We start from the raw sequence: 16433 nt of genomic DNA, 5'->3' as shown, positions 1-16433 counted from the left end.
AATTATTGCTAACAGAAACAAAATAGAAATCACATGATAAAAAAGAAACAATGCAATAGAAGAAAATGAGGCATACTACGTGGCCATGTCGCTGACCTGGCCATCACAACCTCCGAGACCAAGGGGCGAGGAGGTGGCGGCATCAGCTCCAATGAACCTATGACACCAAAATGATTATGTTTGCCGTCCTCGATCGTCGGCATCATCGACTCAGTGGTCGGTCCCCTTGTATCTTCTTCCCCATGGATCGGGATTGATTCGACATAGGATCAGAACAACAAACAAAATCAAAAGTCACAAAGAATTATAGCCTAGTAATGCTCAGTCAGCCAAATTAAGAAATATCGGTAACACATGCATATCTATTAATGATATTAGTGAACAATGCAAAAAGCAAAGGATTCCATTTGTCGCAATTAGTACACACGACAACTACTTCATAAGTTCATATGACCAATCAGTTAGACCACATGGTTAAATTCATTCATAGATGAACAATAGATGAACAACTAACAAAAGTCGAGAAGGATCCTTACAAAAACAATGATTGGTCAGGAATTTGGAAGGAGGGAGGGTCTATTATTAACGCTAGTGAAGGCGCATGTCATGCCAACTCTACAAAGTTAATTCCATTTACAAAAATCACATCGGAAAAGTATTGTGCATTCATGTTCTAGTCTTAATATCCCTTAGGTAATCTTGTTTTCAGCTGAACGACGATCATGTCAAGCTAAACGAGAGGACGCCGACAGGGCCACATTGTTCCTTGCTCACCACCGCCCACTTCCACACACCACCATCCATGTTCACCGCCTGGATGCCGGCCCCAGCTCTCAAGGCCCTAGAACCGGTGCGCCCACGGGTCGCCACGTTGGGTATGTACCCGCCGCCACCGCGTTGGACCTTCTCGTCCTACAATGCAATAGCCATTGCCTTAGTTGTCTACATCAGACATCTGAAATGAAACAAAAGTCAAATGCTACTAATTAGACGTAATACATCAAAATGTCAAACAGAGTCAACACTTTAATTATGCTTCATAGGATAAGAATCAAACATACATAGTTAAACCAAATACTTAACAAAGTGTCAACAACATTTCACAGATTTTTTCAGAATTTTTGAAGCACTAACCAGGCTTGGCTCAATGCCAATGTGGTTCAGCATATCAATGCATAGATGTAGGAATCATCCTTGTACTCTGCACAAACAAGGGAAAAACATGAGCTTTCATGTTTCCGTGTATTATAGTTGAGCAAAAGCGATACATGGACAGTAGTATGAATGTACAACAGTGGGAAAGTTGAGGTTCCCTGGGCTGAATGTCGATGAAAGGTGCCTCCCATTTGCCCTTGTAGTCCAGGTTCCTAATTATCTGACTACACAAATATCCCATGTCAGAAGTTGCAATGCCAATGCACACTGCTGTTTGTCTACAATTTGACTATCTAATCTTACTCTAGCAGAAGTACCTTTTGCATCCATGGTCTCTTGCACCGGGGTACGTACCAAACTCCTAACTTCTTACAACTGATGATATTGTTAGGCGATGGAATTTGGAGTAACTTCTTGCTGACAACTGATGATATTGTTGGGCATTGAATTAATTGAACCACCCAAACTACTTTCAATCCTTTCTCGAAAGACAAATCAAGGAGACCACGAGATAGAAAAAGAGAGAAACTTACCATTAAGATAGAGGACAAGTCAGGCAGTCTTGCACATGGTGTTGGTAGGCAGCACCGCCGTGGTCGGGACAGTTCGCACCCCAAATCCATATCCTCCATTTTTGTAAGATTCTGTACACCACATCTTTCTTACTAAAGTGAGAGAAACCATAAATCGACTATCAATCATCATTAAGTGTAGAATATGGTCATTAAAATTCATTAAAATCATTGCACATTGCTTGCTTGATTCTCCTCTATTAAATTAGCATTCATCACGGTGCCTTCTAAAGACAAGGCATGACAGAAACACAAAGCACAACCCAAGCACATTGGTTTATGTACCATACTCATTGTAAAAAATTAGAAGCTTCTGTAAGATGTGACACTGTTTACATGTTTGGAGTGAATTGCATCCTCGTACAAAGGATAGAAGAACTGAATGCTTATGTACTTATAAAATACAAAAATGAAAAGGGTAATTAAATCATGTTGGGTTAAAAACCTTACGTTCCCATGGTTCTTTCTCAGATCAAAGAACTCAAAATATCAGCAGTGGATATTGGAGCCAGGAGAAGAAACGACATGACCTTCACCCACATCCTTAATGGCCAGCCTCATCTCCATGCCCAGGACGATCTGAAGCCTCCCTCAATAATTCGACACCTGCACGATGACCGACCGTCAAATCACAATACTCGGCTTGGGCAACGAATTCGAGGGATTTCTAGACCAAGCGTTGAGAGTACCTAGGGGTCACCTTGGTTTTTGTACACGACAAAGAGGAGTGCGGGAGGCGAGCCCCAACCCATCGAGACCATGATGCCTTGAGAGAAATCTAGGGGAGGCGACGGTGAAGCACGACATCATGGCGCATGTGCCCTACGTCTCAACGCTACAGTCGAGCGTCACCATGTAGCCGCACAACAGCTTGCACTCCATGAGTTACATACTATTTTCGCTCACACGACGAACGCCATCCGCCCGTCACTGAGACCCATCCTCTCAACCCTGCTGCTCCACGATCACGCGACGCCGTGTTAGTTAATGCAGAAACATAGGAGGCGGGCATCGTAAGGTAAAAAGTCCGGTTTGGACGGGATGAAAGACGAACCAAAATAAAGCAAAATTGGACAGGGAAGGGGGTGGATTAGGAGGCGAACATACAACGAGGTCGGGGTGGCTGTGGCCGAAGCATGAGGCTCGGCCTCCTCGCCGATGACCAGATCCGCCGTTAGAGATGATGAGGTCATCAGCCCCGTGACCTGGATCCCGCCAACAGGGTGATGCAGAGGAGAGGTGCGGCGGCGTCCTACGGGTGAGGACGGCGGGGGAGGTGAGGGAGCAGCTGAGCGCGGTGGTGCGGCTGCGTCCCTCGGGAAGACGAATGGCGAGCGGCCCGAGGCGGGAGGCGGCGAGGGGGAGAGAAGAGTCGTGCGGTGCGGGGTGAAAGCCCGACTCGCTCGGTTTGTAGCAGGGTACTGCTATAATCGAAACATTTCCTTTGATGTAATTTGACTACGTATGGAAAGATTAATCAGTGATTGACCGACTTATGGTAAGTTAATTAATTTAGATTTGATTTTTAAATATTGATTAGAGATTAACCGTGATTGATTCTCTCCCATAAAGACATTACTAAATAATTTGTGTCCACATGGAAAGTTCTGATCCGTTTGGCTTTCGGTACATGGGATGGTGGAAGGAAAGACGAAAATAAACCGGACGAAAATAAACCAGACGAATAATAACAGTGGACGCAATCCTAGCAACTGCTCCATTAAGAGTAGAGATAATGCCTCAGGATGAGGAGGTCACGATTAGGGTATGGCAAGAAGAACTTTTTGGAAAGCTTTGATTCTGGTGATAATTACCATATTCGAAATTTCCTTAGTTATAGCCTTACCATACATGGATTGATTTATTACTATAATTATCATATTTGAGATTTCTAAGTTTATAGCCTTACCATACGTGGATTAATTGTGATTGATTAGCATAAATACATTAGGTATTGTCGGCCAGACGAGAAAGAGAAAAACCGGTGGGAGGGGGATGGTGGGAGGTGGGACGAAGAAAAACCGGTTGAAAAAAAACCGGTTAAAAATAAACCGGTTGAAAGTGGGGGGGACTATTCAACCAATTCGTTCATTAGGAGTAGAGATATGGCAAAGGCGGGCGGAGGTCGACATTCGACACGGGGCTGATGGAACTTGGGACTGCGGTCGCTGGATTGTGAGCGGACGAGCTAGGGACACGGCGTGCACCGCATGATGAGGCAGACCAAGGTTCTTGACTTATTTGAAAGGAAGAACCTCGGGGGTGCCCCAGAGCAAAATAAGGGAGGAGATGGATTCAGCTTGAAAGGAGGAGTACAAAAACCGAAGAGCCAAGCAGCAGAGAAACAAAACAGGATGGAAGTGTGCAAAAGCTAAATATCTTTTTTGAGCTTTCAAAAGCTAAATATTAGCATGGTTGGAGTTGACAATCTCTCTTTTTCTTCTTTCAGCAGCGGAGGAATATGCATTTTTCTCTAGTATAAATGTAAAAAAAAGTTTGGCCTGGTCGGCAGTGGGCTGGGCCTGTATCATCAAATCGAGTCCAGTGACTCCAGTACGCACATGGCTCGTCGTCTTCGCAAATAAAGTGCGTTGTGATCCTCAAAAAAAAAAGGCCCGTCGTCTTCGCAAATAAGAGAGAATTCCTTACTTGGCCCTTTCTTAAAATTTGCTTTCTTTTTTGGCCCTAATAAGATTTTCTTTCCCATTTTGACACTCAAAATTTGTTTTGTTCCCTTTTCGACATTTCTGTCAGTTTTAACCACTAACACCTTTATGTGTGACATGCAAAGTCCATTCTACCCCTGTGTTAGCACACTGAAAAACAGAAGCGTGTGTGGTGATGTGGCGTGACCGAACACCGAAGCGACCCCATACTTTCTCTCCCGATGTCCCGATTCCCCATCAGAGCCCTAACTGTACGGTGGCGGCGGCGGCAGCACGAGGCACATAGGGGCCGCGGCGGCGGTATAGCAGACATCATGGCCTGCTGTGGAGAGCACCCTGTGCGTGGTCGAGAAAGACCACGGCGCTACAGCGGACTCGGCTGGGTGATCTCGGCCATGGCATGGCGGTGGAGCGCGGCCAAGGCAGGACTGCGCAGGCCACAGTGGAAGAGGGCGACGGTGCTGCTGCAGCCTGCAGTGTTGGCAACGGCCCGACTGGGTGATTGGCCGAAGGGTTCTTCTCTGGCTTTCAAACGCAATGGATTGCCTTGAGTTTAGATCATAATCATAAGGTAGAATTAGGATTAGAATACTACTACGTGGGGTAGAAGCCAGGATGCTGGTGGGGCGGGCTGCGTGTAGTTTTGTTGGACTAAACTAGTGCATTATTACTAATAAAGTCTAAAGACGCGAGTACGAACCCACAAAGGCTTCACTAATTCTCAGATTTATTAACAGTTGATTACTCAAACGTTACTGGAGTACTAAAGTATGTTATACTACTGGTGAGAAAAAGACGGAGCAAATCATGTCGGTAGTTTCATCGATAATAGATGTCCACCGTACAGTATACAGTTTTGGGGCACCACTGAGATAAAATTATTTGGCCGAGATCTGAACCCGCGGGTAGCCGGGTAGGTAAATTACATTGAGAGAGATATGCTGGATATGTGCACTAGTAGAAAACAGGGCTATGGTCCAGGCCGGCTCAGCCCATTAGTCCCGGTTCAGTCTAGAACCGGGACTAATGTGAGCATTGGTCCCGTTTCGTGCGGCTAAGACATTAGTCCCGGTTCACTCGGGCCCTTTAGTCCCGGTTTAAGACATGAACTGGGACTAAAGATTAGACCTTTAGTCCCGGTTTGAGGTACGAACCGGGACTAAAGATTAGATCTTTAGTCCCGGTTTGAGGCACGAACCGGGACTAATGGGGTTGAGACCTTTAGTCCCGGTTCGTGCCACAAACCGGTACTAAAGGTCCCATTTTCAAACTCTACCCCCCCGGATCGCCTTTTCAGTTTTAAAAAAATAAAAGAAAATAATGGAAATGTCAAAAAATAAAAGAAAATAAGTTTCTCATGTGATATGTGGTCTAGTTGTTGGGAAAATTTGCAAATGTGAATTTTGACTTTATTTGCAAAATCTCTCTGAAATTTGTAAAAATGGGCATAACTTTTGCATACTAACTCGGATGAAAAAGTTTTTTATATGAAAAATCATCTACTCGAAAAGTTACATCCAAATTTAACTGGGGGAACCTTGTTAAACATTTTCAAAATCCTCAAAAACCTAATAGAAAAAAAGTTACGGGGCTTTTAAGATCTAGAGTGGAAAAAATTAAAAAATATTCAAACAGTGGGCAAACTGTGGTCAAACAATGGTCAAACTAATTATTCTAGAATATTAGTGTTACTAAATAATTATTTTAATTATTTCAATTTTGGTCAAATCTGGTCAAACTGTGGTCAAACAATGGTCAAACTAATTATTCAAAAAATATTAGAATTACTAAATAATTATTGTTTTTTAAAACAATAGTTTCAAACTCAAACAGTGAAATGTGTCACTTCATGCTCAAGCAAAATTCCTGACGGTTAATAGGATTGACATCTTACTATTGTCAGGAAAACAACAAGTGCAGACTTGGAGCGAGGGAGAATAGAACCCGGAAGTTAAGTGTGCTTAGGCTGGGGGAGTGGGAGGATGGGTGACCGTTCGGGAAGTTAGATGATGAGGGATGATTAGAGGATAAATTGTGAAGTGATGAGGGGTGGTGATTACAGACTAGAGGTTAAAATAATTCAGAAATTTAAAAATAAAAAAAATTCAAAAAAATTCAAAAAAAAATTCAAAAAACACGTGGCCGCGCCCTTTAGTCCCGGTTCTGAATTGAACCGGGACTAAAGGGTCAGGGCATTAGTACCGACACTTTAGTCCCGATTCAGGAACCGGGACTATAGGCCCTTTTTCTACCAGTGGTGGGACGCCTGCCGGACAAAGCAGTCACGCCCACGCTTGCGCTGATATGCTTTTGACTTGTTATTAATTAACAAATTTTGGTCACATAATGCACCAGGGTAAACTGGTCTTTTCATGTTAGACTTGACACCGTTATGTATGAAAACTAACGGAAATGTCATGGAGGGAACAAAATAAAGTTTGAGGGTCGAAAAGGGAAGAAACAAAATTTTAGGGCCAAAAAAGGAAGCAAATTTTAAGAAAGGGCCAAATAAAGAATTCACGCTCACCAGGACCGAATGAATACAAGCCACTAACATACAAGTTCTACAATCATCTGTGTCTGTGTCTCTGGTGAAACATACTACTAGTACAAAACTAGTACAGTGATCGACGCAGTATACAAAACTATGCAAACTAAGCACAAAGTACAAAGGACTTGGTTGAGACCTTCGATACTCTGTAGAACAGAACACTAGCTAGTGGAGGTAATAACCTGCAGCCTCAGAGTTCCATGCTGCAACCTTGCAAACAAGTTTCCCATCGCCACAGCTCGCAATTCCCTTGCTCCTGACGTGGTCCTCCTTCAAGCACATCGTCAATTTGAATCATCCAGAACAAAATCTTGCAGGGTGATTCAGGCCCTTCATTTTGCAACCTGGGTGTGCAGTATATGCACTGTCTAGAAGCTAATCCACTGCAAAATGAATGGTGAAAATTCTTTGATCATATTCGGTTCTATTTCATACGAATGGTAATTACAGATTTTGTATACACGAGGAAGATGTTTTGTTCAGATCAATAAAAAATTGCCCAAGTATAGCGCACGGTTATTGTGTCCATCTTTACACTGGTAGCAGTAGACTGTCACTAGACACTAACGGTGCATATACTGCACAACTCGTATTTGTGGTATATTGTTATATTTTGCAAAACAAGGCAGTTTTAAACAAAACGGAAATTGCAAAGCAAAGCAGACGAATATCTCTGAATTTATGCATGAAAGAACCCAATAAGACTGCTACCAGTGTAAAAGAAGAAAGATGAAGCATTGCAAAATAAGATTAGTATGACAAAGGGCGTGGCAGGACACATACCTTCGTTTCTATGCAAGCCAATTTGGTCTTGGTTTCCTCTAATTCACACCATTCCTTTAGTCCAGGGCACCCCGTTATTTGTAGGTTAGTGAGTTGATGTATTCCCTCAGGAAAAGACTTGATACCATCACATCCACTCAGACAAAGTCTCTTTAGAGAGGTGGGCAGAGCAGATTCCCTTTGTTGGTCGTCAGCCAGCTTCATCTTTCCCTCCTCTGTTTCAGCAACCACGTGCTCTAATGCATCGCACTTAATAATTTTTATTTCCTAGAGGCTGGTGAGTTGTTGTATGCTTGCCGGCAACGACCTCAAGACTCCATTGTTAGATATCCAAAGATTCTTGAGAGAGGTCAATTCGCCTAGGCACTGTGGCACTACAGATATGCTATTGCAGAATTCCAGTTCTAGCGTTTCAAGCTTTGTGAGTTGCCTTATGTTCTCATTCAACTCCTTTACACCATTGCTATTCCGCATAGTCAGATCCTTTAGAGACGGGAGCTCACCCAACCATATTGGCAGTTCTTCCATGTCTTCGTCTTCTAGCCATAGTTTCTCCAAAGAGGATAGTAGTTGGATGATATCTGGTGAGCCGGTTAGATCGCCACAATTGTTAATATACAAATAAGGGAGTCCAGGGAAGTGTTGAAGCCACCTCCACTCATGCAGAGGCCCCTTGCAGTCTCTAACTGACAGCATAGTAGTTACTGAAGAAGAGGAGGAAGGACTGGTGTGTGACACAATGCACTCATCCCATGATGATAACACATTATCACTGCATGTTATCTCCCATTCCTTAGCTTTAGGCAGAGGCCCTTTCATCGTTAGCATGGGACAACCATGTATTTGCACTCTTGTTAACACGTTCTCCTCACCGGTGGAGTATGAAGTGTCCCACTCTTCCAGATTTGCCATATCTCTGAGAACCAGTGAGTTCAGGTTTGGTAGTTGGCCCACTACCCAGCCTGGAAAGATGACACTGTTATAACCACTTATCTCCAATTCACTCAATGTGCTTGGAGGCACTAGTTTTTCCAGCAACATTTTGTCATCCACAAATCTGTCAACACCTCGAGTCCACTCCAGTTTCAACAACCGAATGCTTTGCTTTTCCATTAATTTTATACTATGTGCCTCTCCTGCGGACCTCACATTTTCAAGTTCAGTTATCTCCAGCTCAAAAGGATTTGTGGACTTTAGCAGGACAAGATTGCTGCTAGATCCATCATTACCAGCATGCACCACAAAGTGTGGTAACGATATTGCACTACTATCGAGTTGAGGTACTTCAGCAAGACTGTAACAATTCTCTAAATAAAGAAACTTCAAGCTACCAACTGTACATATACTCTCAGGTATTTTCTTCAAATCTGTGCATCCCGAGAGGTCCAATGTGTGAAGTTTTGTCAGGCTACAAATACTTTCAGGTATTCCTTCCATACCATAATTTCCAGACAAGTCCAAATGCTCTAGCTCTGAAAGATCAATTCTGCATATCTGGTTGAGGAGAATGTCCCAGGTTTTTGCAAGGAGAACACCAAATTCATCTATGTGCGGTTCATCCAAGGAATCTACTGGCGGTATGTTTCTTAGTCTAGAGAGATTTAAATACCGGAGCTTGGTCAGATCATCTGGCAGCAAACTGAGCTGTGTATATTGTAAATTCAAATGTTGCAGACTGGTAAGACCGACCAAAGCATCATGTACTCCATCAGCCATATAACAATGTGATAAGTCAAGATGGAGCAGATTCTTCAGACTCCCAAATAATCTTGGCAATTTTTTCATATATCGCCAACCTGATAAGTTTAAGTACTTGAGTTGACTGAATCCGCCCAAAGATTCAGGGAACTTCTTGAGTCCACATTTCCTTGAAGATAAGTTCAAATACTCGAGTTTGGTGAGGGCACCCAAAAATTCTGCTTCTTTACCACATTCAAGATATGAGCTGTTTGATAAGTTCATATGATAAGTTCAAATACTCTAGCTGTGTGAGACTCTCCAAGAACACTGATATTCCTCCCACAGAAGAGCAATTTGATAAGTCCAAATGCGCCAGTTTTTGTAGCCTCCTGAATGATTCTGGCAGTTTTGTGATTCCCGAACAACTTGACAAATCAAGATACATTAGACTCTCAATTTCTCCAATTGCCTCTGGTAATGCTAAGATTGTAGGAGATCCATGAAGATTCAGATAAATCAATTTTGAGAGCTTGGTGATAGTGTCTGGAATCTTTGCATCTTGGACACTTGGAGCATTAAGATATCTCAATTGCTTGAGTTCACCAATACAATCCGCCAACGTATATATGGCGCACTCACTTAAGTCCAAGACACGCAAAGACTTGGCAGATGAAAATGCAGCATCATGAAGTTCATATTTGTCACAATCCATAAAACGCAACGCTCTTATCTTGGACAAGTCCGATCCCAAAGGCTTGCTACAATCATCGAGCAATGCATAGTGGTAGCGGCTTTCTGCAGCATTAGTGCTTTTGCCAACAAAAAGAATTTCATCGTCCATGACCGATCTTGCTAAATCATGCACCAGGTCATGCATGGTGAACAATATAACATCTTCATCATATAGCTCAAAAGTCCGCAACAAAATCATTCAGCAGTGTCAGACTTTTGGATTTATTTATATTTATACAATTTATGACTTCATTCCTTAAGTCTAAACCATTTTATGCATCAACTCCTTTATTAAATACTAAATATTATTTTCGTCCCCTGCTACTTCCCAAGTTTAGATTTGGTCTTTAAGATCCAAAATGGACAATTCTGAACTTTGAGTTTCAAGCCCATACAAAACATTACAAAATCATATTCGATGACGGGACGGTTCTTTTGCGCCAGTGTCTGCCAGTTAAACATGATTTTACTTCAAAAAAATATGAATTCAAGGAAACTGGGGAAGGAAATTCAGAACAAGGAAAAAATACAGAAGCACACAAAAACAAGAAAATGTAGGAAAACTAAAACCCCGCTGCGCCTTCCTTCATCCTCGCCTATCAATGAGAAAGATGAGGGGGTTACAGTTCATCGTCTCCCACACCTCCCTATGCAGGCAGGTGGTAGCTGCAACAGGCAGCCTGTGTCATCAGATCCGGCGGCAGCAACCACAATTTTTCAGTCTCTCACTAGTACGGAACAACCTATCACATAAGATGCATTACCAGCAATTTTGACCAAACCTGGCGGTGATAGCTGCCATGGTCCACTAAAGACGGGACATCAATGATTTCATAAGATATATATGCTTACAGTTATATGTACGAACTTATTCTTAGTTATACAGAAAATATGTATTTGACCATTTTGTATGAAAAGAATTACAGCAATGCTTTTGTAATGTGAGCTCGCTAGCAGGAATATTATTATTGTCAAACATGATAATGTTGCGCATGCATTCCGTGTACAAGGAGGAGTTCACCACCATTGGAAGTAGTTAGTTGGATAAGTATCTTGTAATCTTTATCTTCTTATCTCTAGCTTTTCTTCCTTCCCAAGATGTAATCTCCTAACCAACTTGTACGCGTATTTGGGCTCGCAACCCCTCTATATAACACGCAACACGTCTGCCAGGAAAGGCAAGACATTTACCGCAATCGCACATGGTATACAGAGCTATCTTCTTCCCAAAACCCTAGCTACCCATCTCCACCAAAGTGCGTAGCATGTCTTCCTCCACCTCCTCCTCCTCCCAGCCAAACCTCAGCGGCGGAGTCACGGAGAAACTCTCCCGCACCAACTACATCCTCTGGCGGACCCAGATCACGCCATAGCTGCGGGGCGCCGGTGTCTACCACTACGTCGACGGTACGTCGACCGAGCCGGCCAAAACCCATGTCACCAAAGATGCCGCTGGGAAAGAAACCGAGGGGCCGAATCCTCTCCATCCGCTTTGGGTGAAGGAGGATCAGCAGGTCCTTGGATATCTACTCCAACACCTATCCAAGGAGGTGCTCGTCACGGTGACCGCGATCACCACGGTGCGGGAACTCTGGGTGGCACTGGCGAGCATGTTCTCGTCGCAGTCCCTCAGCCGCGTCAACAACATTCGCACGGCGCTGATCAACGCGCAGAAGGGCAACCAATCGGTGTCCTCCTTCTTCGCCGCCATGAGGGGGCTTGCTGATGAGCTCGCCGCGGCGGGAAAACCAATCCAAGACGACGAGCTCATATCCTACATCATCCACGGGCTAGACCAAGACTATCAGCCCCTTGTCTCCGCCTTGGACGCCCGCGTCACTCCGGTAACCCTTGATGAGCTTTTCGCTATGCTTAGTAACTTTGATCAGCGCATGGCGCAGTTTCACGGCTCCAGCGGCGGCGGCTTCAAGTCCTCGGCCAACTCTGTCTCCAGAGGCCGCGGTGGCGGCTCTCGCTCTCGTTCCTCCTCTCGTGGCAAGGGGAGGTCCAGTGGCGGTGGTGGCGGCGGCTACTCCAACAACACTCACAGTGGCGGATGCTCTGGCAGCTCAAAAGGGCGCCGCGGTGGCGGCTCCAACAGATCGCGTCCGGATCTCCCTCGCTGCCAAATTTGTGGCAAACCTGGTCACACGGCGAGGGACTGTTGGTACCGTTACGAAGATGATGATGGTGATTCCTCACAAGACGAAGAAAAAGTTGCTGCCGCTGCCGATGGCTCCTATGGGATCGACACAAACTGGTATGTCGGTAGTGGTGCTACCAACCACATCACCAACGAGCTTGAGAAGGTCACCATGAAGGAAAAGTATCGTGGCAAGGATCAAATCCATACGGCCAGTGGTGAAGGTATGGGTATCCGTCACATTGGTCATTCAATTATTAATACCCCTAGTCGCAAAATACATCTCAAAAGAATTTTGCATGTTCCAAGTGCCCACAAAAATCTTCTGTCTGTTCATAGAATCGCCATTGACAATCATGTTTTTCTCGAGTTTCACCCTTATTTCTTTTTGATCAAGGATCAGGCCACGAGGAAAGTGCTTTATCGAGGTAGATGCGTTCGAGGGCTCTACCCTTTGATTCCGGAGTTCAGAAGATTCAATAAACAAGCTTGTGGTGCTATCAAGCTTTCGTCCACACGGTGGCACGATTGTCTAGGACATGCCTCCTTTTCTCTAGTTGAAAAGTTACTTAGGAAAAATAAGCTCCCGTTTGTTGGTGAGCGAAATATTGAAACTATTTGTGATTCATGTCAGTGTGCTAAAAGTCATCAATTACCATATCCCATATCTACTAGTGTCTCCACTAAGCCTTTGCAACTGATTTTCTCTGATGTGTGGGGGCCTGCTCCCTCCTCTGTTGGTAGACACACCTACTATGTGAGTTTCATCGATGACTATAGCAAGTTCTCATGGATCTATCTTCTTAAAAAAAGGTCCGATGTGTTTCAAGTGTTTAAAAACTTCCAAGCACTTGTTGAAAGGAAGTTTGACAGCAAAATCCTAGCTGTCCAATCCGATTGGGGAGGGGAATACGAGAAACTCAATTCCTTCTTCCAAAACATAGGCATATCCCACCATGTGTCATGCCCACACGCTCACCAACAAAACGGGTCGGCCGAACGCAAGCATAGACACATAGTTGAGGTCGGTTTGGCTCTTCTAGCAGGGGCGTCCATGCCCCTCAAATTTTGGGATGAGGCGTTTCTTACAGCTGTCCATATCATCAACATGCTTCCTAGCCGTGTCATCAATAATGAAACACCTATGGAACGCCTCCTCCATGTCAAACCAGACTACACATCTCTCTGTGTTTTTGGTTGTGCCTGTTGGCCAAATCTCCGTCCGCACAGTAGCCGCAAGCTTATGTATAGGTCCAAACAATGTGCATTTCTTGGCTATAGTGCCCAGCACAAAGGCGTCAAGTGCCTTGACATCTCCACCGGACGGGTTTACATCTCACGCGATGTCGTGTTTGATGAGACCAAATTTTCTTTCGCCAATCTACATCCTAATGCCGGAGCTCTCTTACGCAAGGAAATCTTGCTTTTACCACCTCACCTCTCTGGCTATGATCAAGGGGGCATTAATAATTGTGATGATCATATGACTACCCCTAACCCTACTACTGATAGCCTTTATGAGTCTTGTGGTGATGCAGGAAGAATTCGTGAATAAATCATCGAAAATAGCGAAGAAAATACGGCAGCAGATCCATATTTTATGTGCCGTGAGCTGGGGAGCAAATCTCCCTTGGGATCTGCCCAGGAGCTGCCGTGCAGCGAATCCACCTTGGGATCGGTGCCCCGCAGCGATCCTGCCGCGACAGCTCCGACAGCTGCAGGTGGGCACGCTGAGCCGCCCGCGTCAGCCATGCGGCAGAATCCGGATGGCCGTGACGACTCCCCTCGTCCACACCAATCACCGTCCAGCAGATGGCAGGCTGGTGCTGGCCTGGGCCGTGCGTGGCCTGAGGCCCAACCAGTCGTCTACAAGCGGCGGGCAGTGACTCACCGGGCTGAGGTGAGGACAGATCCGGACGAGGCCGGGCCCAGGAAATCACGAGGCAATGATGACGCGGCTCGGCCCAGATCCTCTGTGGCTGGTTTGCCGCTTGCGTCGCAGCAGATGACCGCAGAAGATCCCGACCAACCTGACGTCGCCGACACTACCGATTCTGGAGCCGTGTCAGGATCCTCCTTGGGATCGGGGGGAGATCAGCCAGATCCAGGCGTGGGATCCTCTGCGTCGGGGCTCTCTGTAGCGGCTCCTGCTACTGCTCCACGCCGCACACGGCTACAGCAAGGCAAAATTAAACCTGTTGATTATAAACATATTACAAAACATGGGATGATTTGTTCAACAGGTGAACCAGGAGAACCTAACACTCTTGAAGAAGCACTTGGTGATGCTAATTGGAGAAAGGCAATGAATGATGAAATTGTGGCACTAAGAAAAAATAAAACATGGCACTTGGTCCCTTCAAGAAAAGGTAAAAATCTTATTGACTGTAAGTGGGTCTTTAGGATAAAAAGAAAAGCTAATGGAACCATTGATCGTTATAAAGCCAGATTCGTTGCAAAGGGGTTCAAACAAAGGTATGGTATTGACTATGAGGGCACATTTAGTCCAGTTGTTAAAGCTGCTACCATACGCCTTGTCTTGTCCATTGCTGTGTCTAGGGGATGGAGTTTACGACAACTAGACGTTCAGAACGCGTTCCTCCATGGTGTTCTGGAAGAAGAGGTTTACATGAAACAACCTCCTGGGTTTGTAAATGCACAGGCACCACTTCATGTGTGCAAACTTGACAAGGCGTTGTATGGACTGAAACAGGCCCCAAGAGCATGGTATTCTCGCCTCAGTAAAAAGATGCAAACACTTGGTTTTGTTCCTTCAAAGTCTGACACTTCGTTATTTATCTATAACAAGTCAAGAATATCCATATTTGTCCTTATTTATGTTGATGATATAATTGTAACAAGTTCATCTGATGAAGCAATAACAACACTGTTGAAGGGTTTAAGTGCAGAGTTTGCCTTAAAGGATCTAGGAGATCTACACTACTTTCTTGGTATTGAGGTCAAGCAACACAAGGATGGTCTACACCTCTCTCAAGAAAAGTATGCAACAGACTTGGTAAAAAAGGCTGGTTTGCAAAATTGTAAGTCTGCACCTACTCCTTTGTCTAGCACAGAAAAATTGTCTCTTGTTGAAGGAGAGCCTCTGAATTCAGAAAATAGTACAAAATACAGGAGTCTGGTAGGTGCACTTCAATACTTAACATTGACTAGACCAGATATTTCTTTTGCTGTCAATAAAGTATGTCAGTTTCTTCATGCACCTACCACTGTTCACATGACTGCTGCAAAACGTATAGTAAGATATGTGAAAAATACGTTGAACATTGGTCTAAACTTCAGCAAGTCATCTTCTGCACTTGTCAGTGCCTTTTCTGACTCAAACTGGGCCGGATGTCTAGATGATAGACGCTCGACTGGTGGTTTTGCGGTATTCTTTGGACCAAATTTGATATCTTGGAGTGCAAGAAAGCAAGCCACAGTTTCAAGATCCAGTACAGAGGCAGAATATAAAGCATTGGCTAATGCAACAGCAGAGATCATATGGGTGCAGTCAATTTTAAAGGAACTAGGTATAAAAAGCACTAGAGCTCCATGTTTGTGGTGTGATAATCTAGGTGCTACCTATTTGTCAGCAAATCCAGTCTTTCATGCTAGGACCAAGCATATTGAAATTGACTTTCACTTTGTTCGAGAAAGAGTTACAAACAAGCTTCTGGATATTCGCTTTATTCATTCTCAAGACCAAGTTGCTGATGGCTTTAGCAAAGCTCTGCCTACAAGAAGTTTTGAAAACTTCAAGCATAATCTCAACCTAATGAAGTTGTGATTAAGGAAGGGTGTCAAACATGATAATGTTGCGCATGCATTGCGTGTACAAGGAGGAGTTCACCACCGTTGGAAGTAGTTAGTTGGATAAGTATCTTGTAATCTTTATCTTCTTATCTCTAGCTTTTCTTCCTTCCCAAGATGTAATCTCCAAACCAACTTGTACGCGTATTTGGGCTCGCAGCCCCTCTATATAACACGCAACACGTCTGCCAGAAAAGGCAAGACGTTTACCGCAATCGCACAATTATTACTTTTGGCTGATGGATGATGGCTAGCGATTGGCTTGGTTGATGGATGAAAGCTCCGCCGCCGCTGCCGTTAACTGATGTCCAAGCCGGTGAAGCACGAGCGCGCCGGCGTGT

The 16433-nt window shown here is 44.4% G+C and overlaps 1 protein-coding gene and 1 long non-coding RNA gene across 2 annotated transcripts; both read right to left on the bottom strand.

Annotated features, from left to right (window-relative positions):
• Nucleotides 1-1267: 1267 nt before the first annotated feature.
• LOC119349149 lies at nt 1268-1760 on the bottom strand. The gene is made up of 3 exons (XR_005169260.1): nt 1689-1760; nt 1473-1579; nt 1268-1379 (listed from the first exon to the last, which is right to left on the bottom strand). It is a non-coding gene; the product is annotated as an uncharacterized LOC119349149 (long non-coding RNA).
• Nucleotides 1761-6885: 5125 nt separating this feature from the next.
• LOC119294830 (putative disease resistance protein RGA1) lies at nt 6886-11360 on the bottom strand. The gene is made up of 2 exons (XM_037573107.1): nt 7728-11360; nt 6886-7327 (listed from the first exon to the last, which is right to left on the bottom strand). The coding sequence occupies exon 1, from the start codon at nt 9687-9689 to the stop codon at nt 7995-7997; it is 1695 nt and encodes a 564-aa protein (XP_037429004.1). The 5' UTR covers nt 9690-11360; the 3' UTR covers nt 6886-7327; nt 7728-7994.
• Between the last annotated feature and the right edge of the window lie 5073 nt (nt 11361-16433).

Source organism: Triticum dicoccoides, chromosome 1A, assembly GCF_002162155.2.
Source record: "Triticum dicoccoides isolate Atlit2015 ecotype Zavitan chromosome 1A, WEW_v2.0, whole genome shotgun sequence".
Classification (NCBI taxonomy): Eukaryota; Viridiplantae; Streptophyta; class Magnoliopsida; order Poales; family Poaceae; genus Triticum; species Triticum dicoccoides.
Note: the sequence above shows the minus strand (reverse complement) of the source record. Positions and strands in the feature narration are given on the sequence as shown.

Excerpts from the sequence above, each read along its gene's own strand:
- LOC119294830 (XM_037573107.1), bottom strand. The coding sequence starts at position 9,689 with ATGAACTTATCAAACAGCTCATATCTTGAATGTGGTAAAGAAGCAGAA.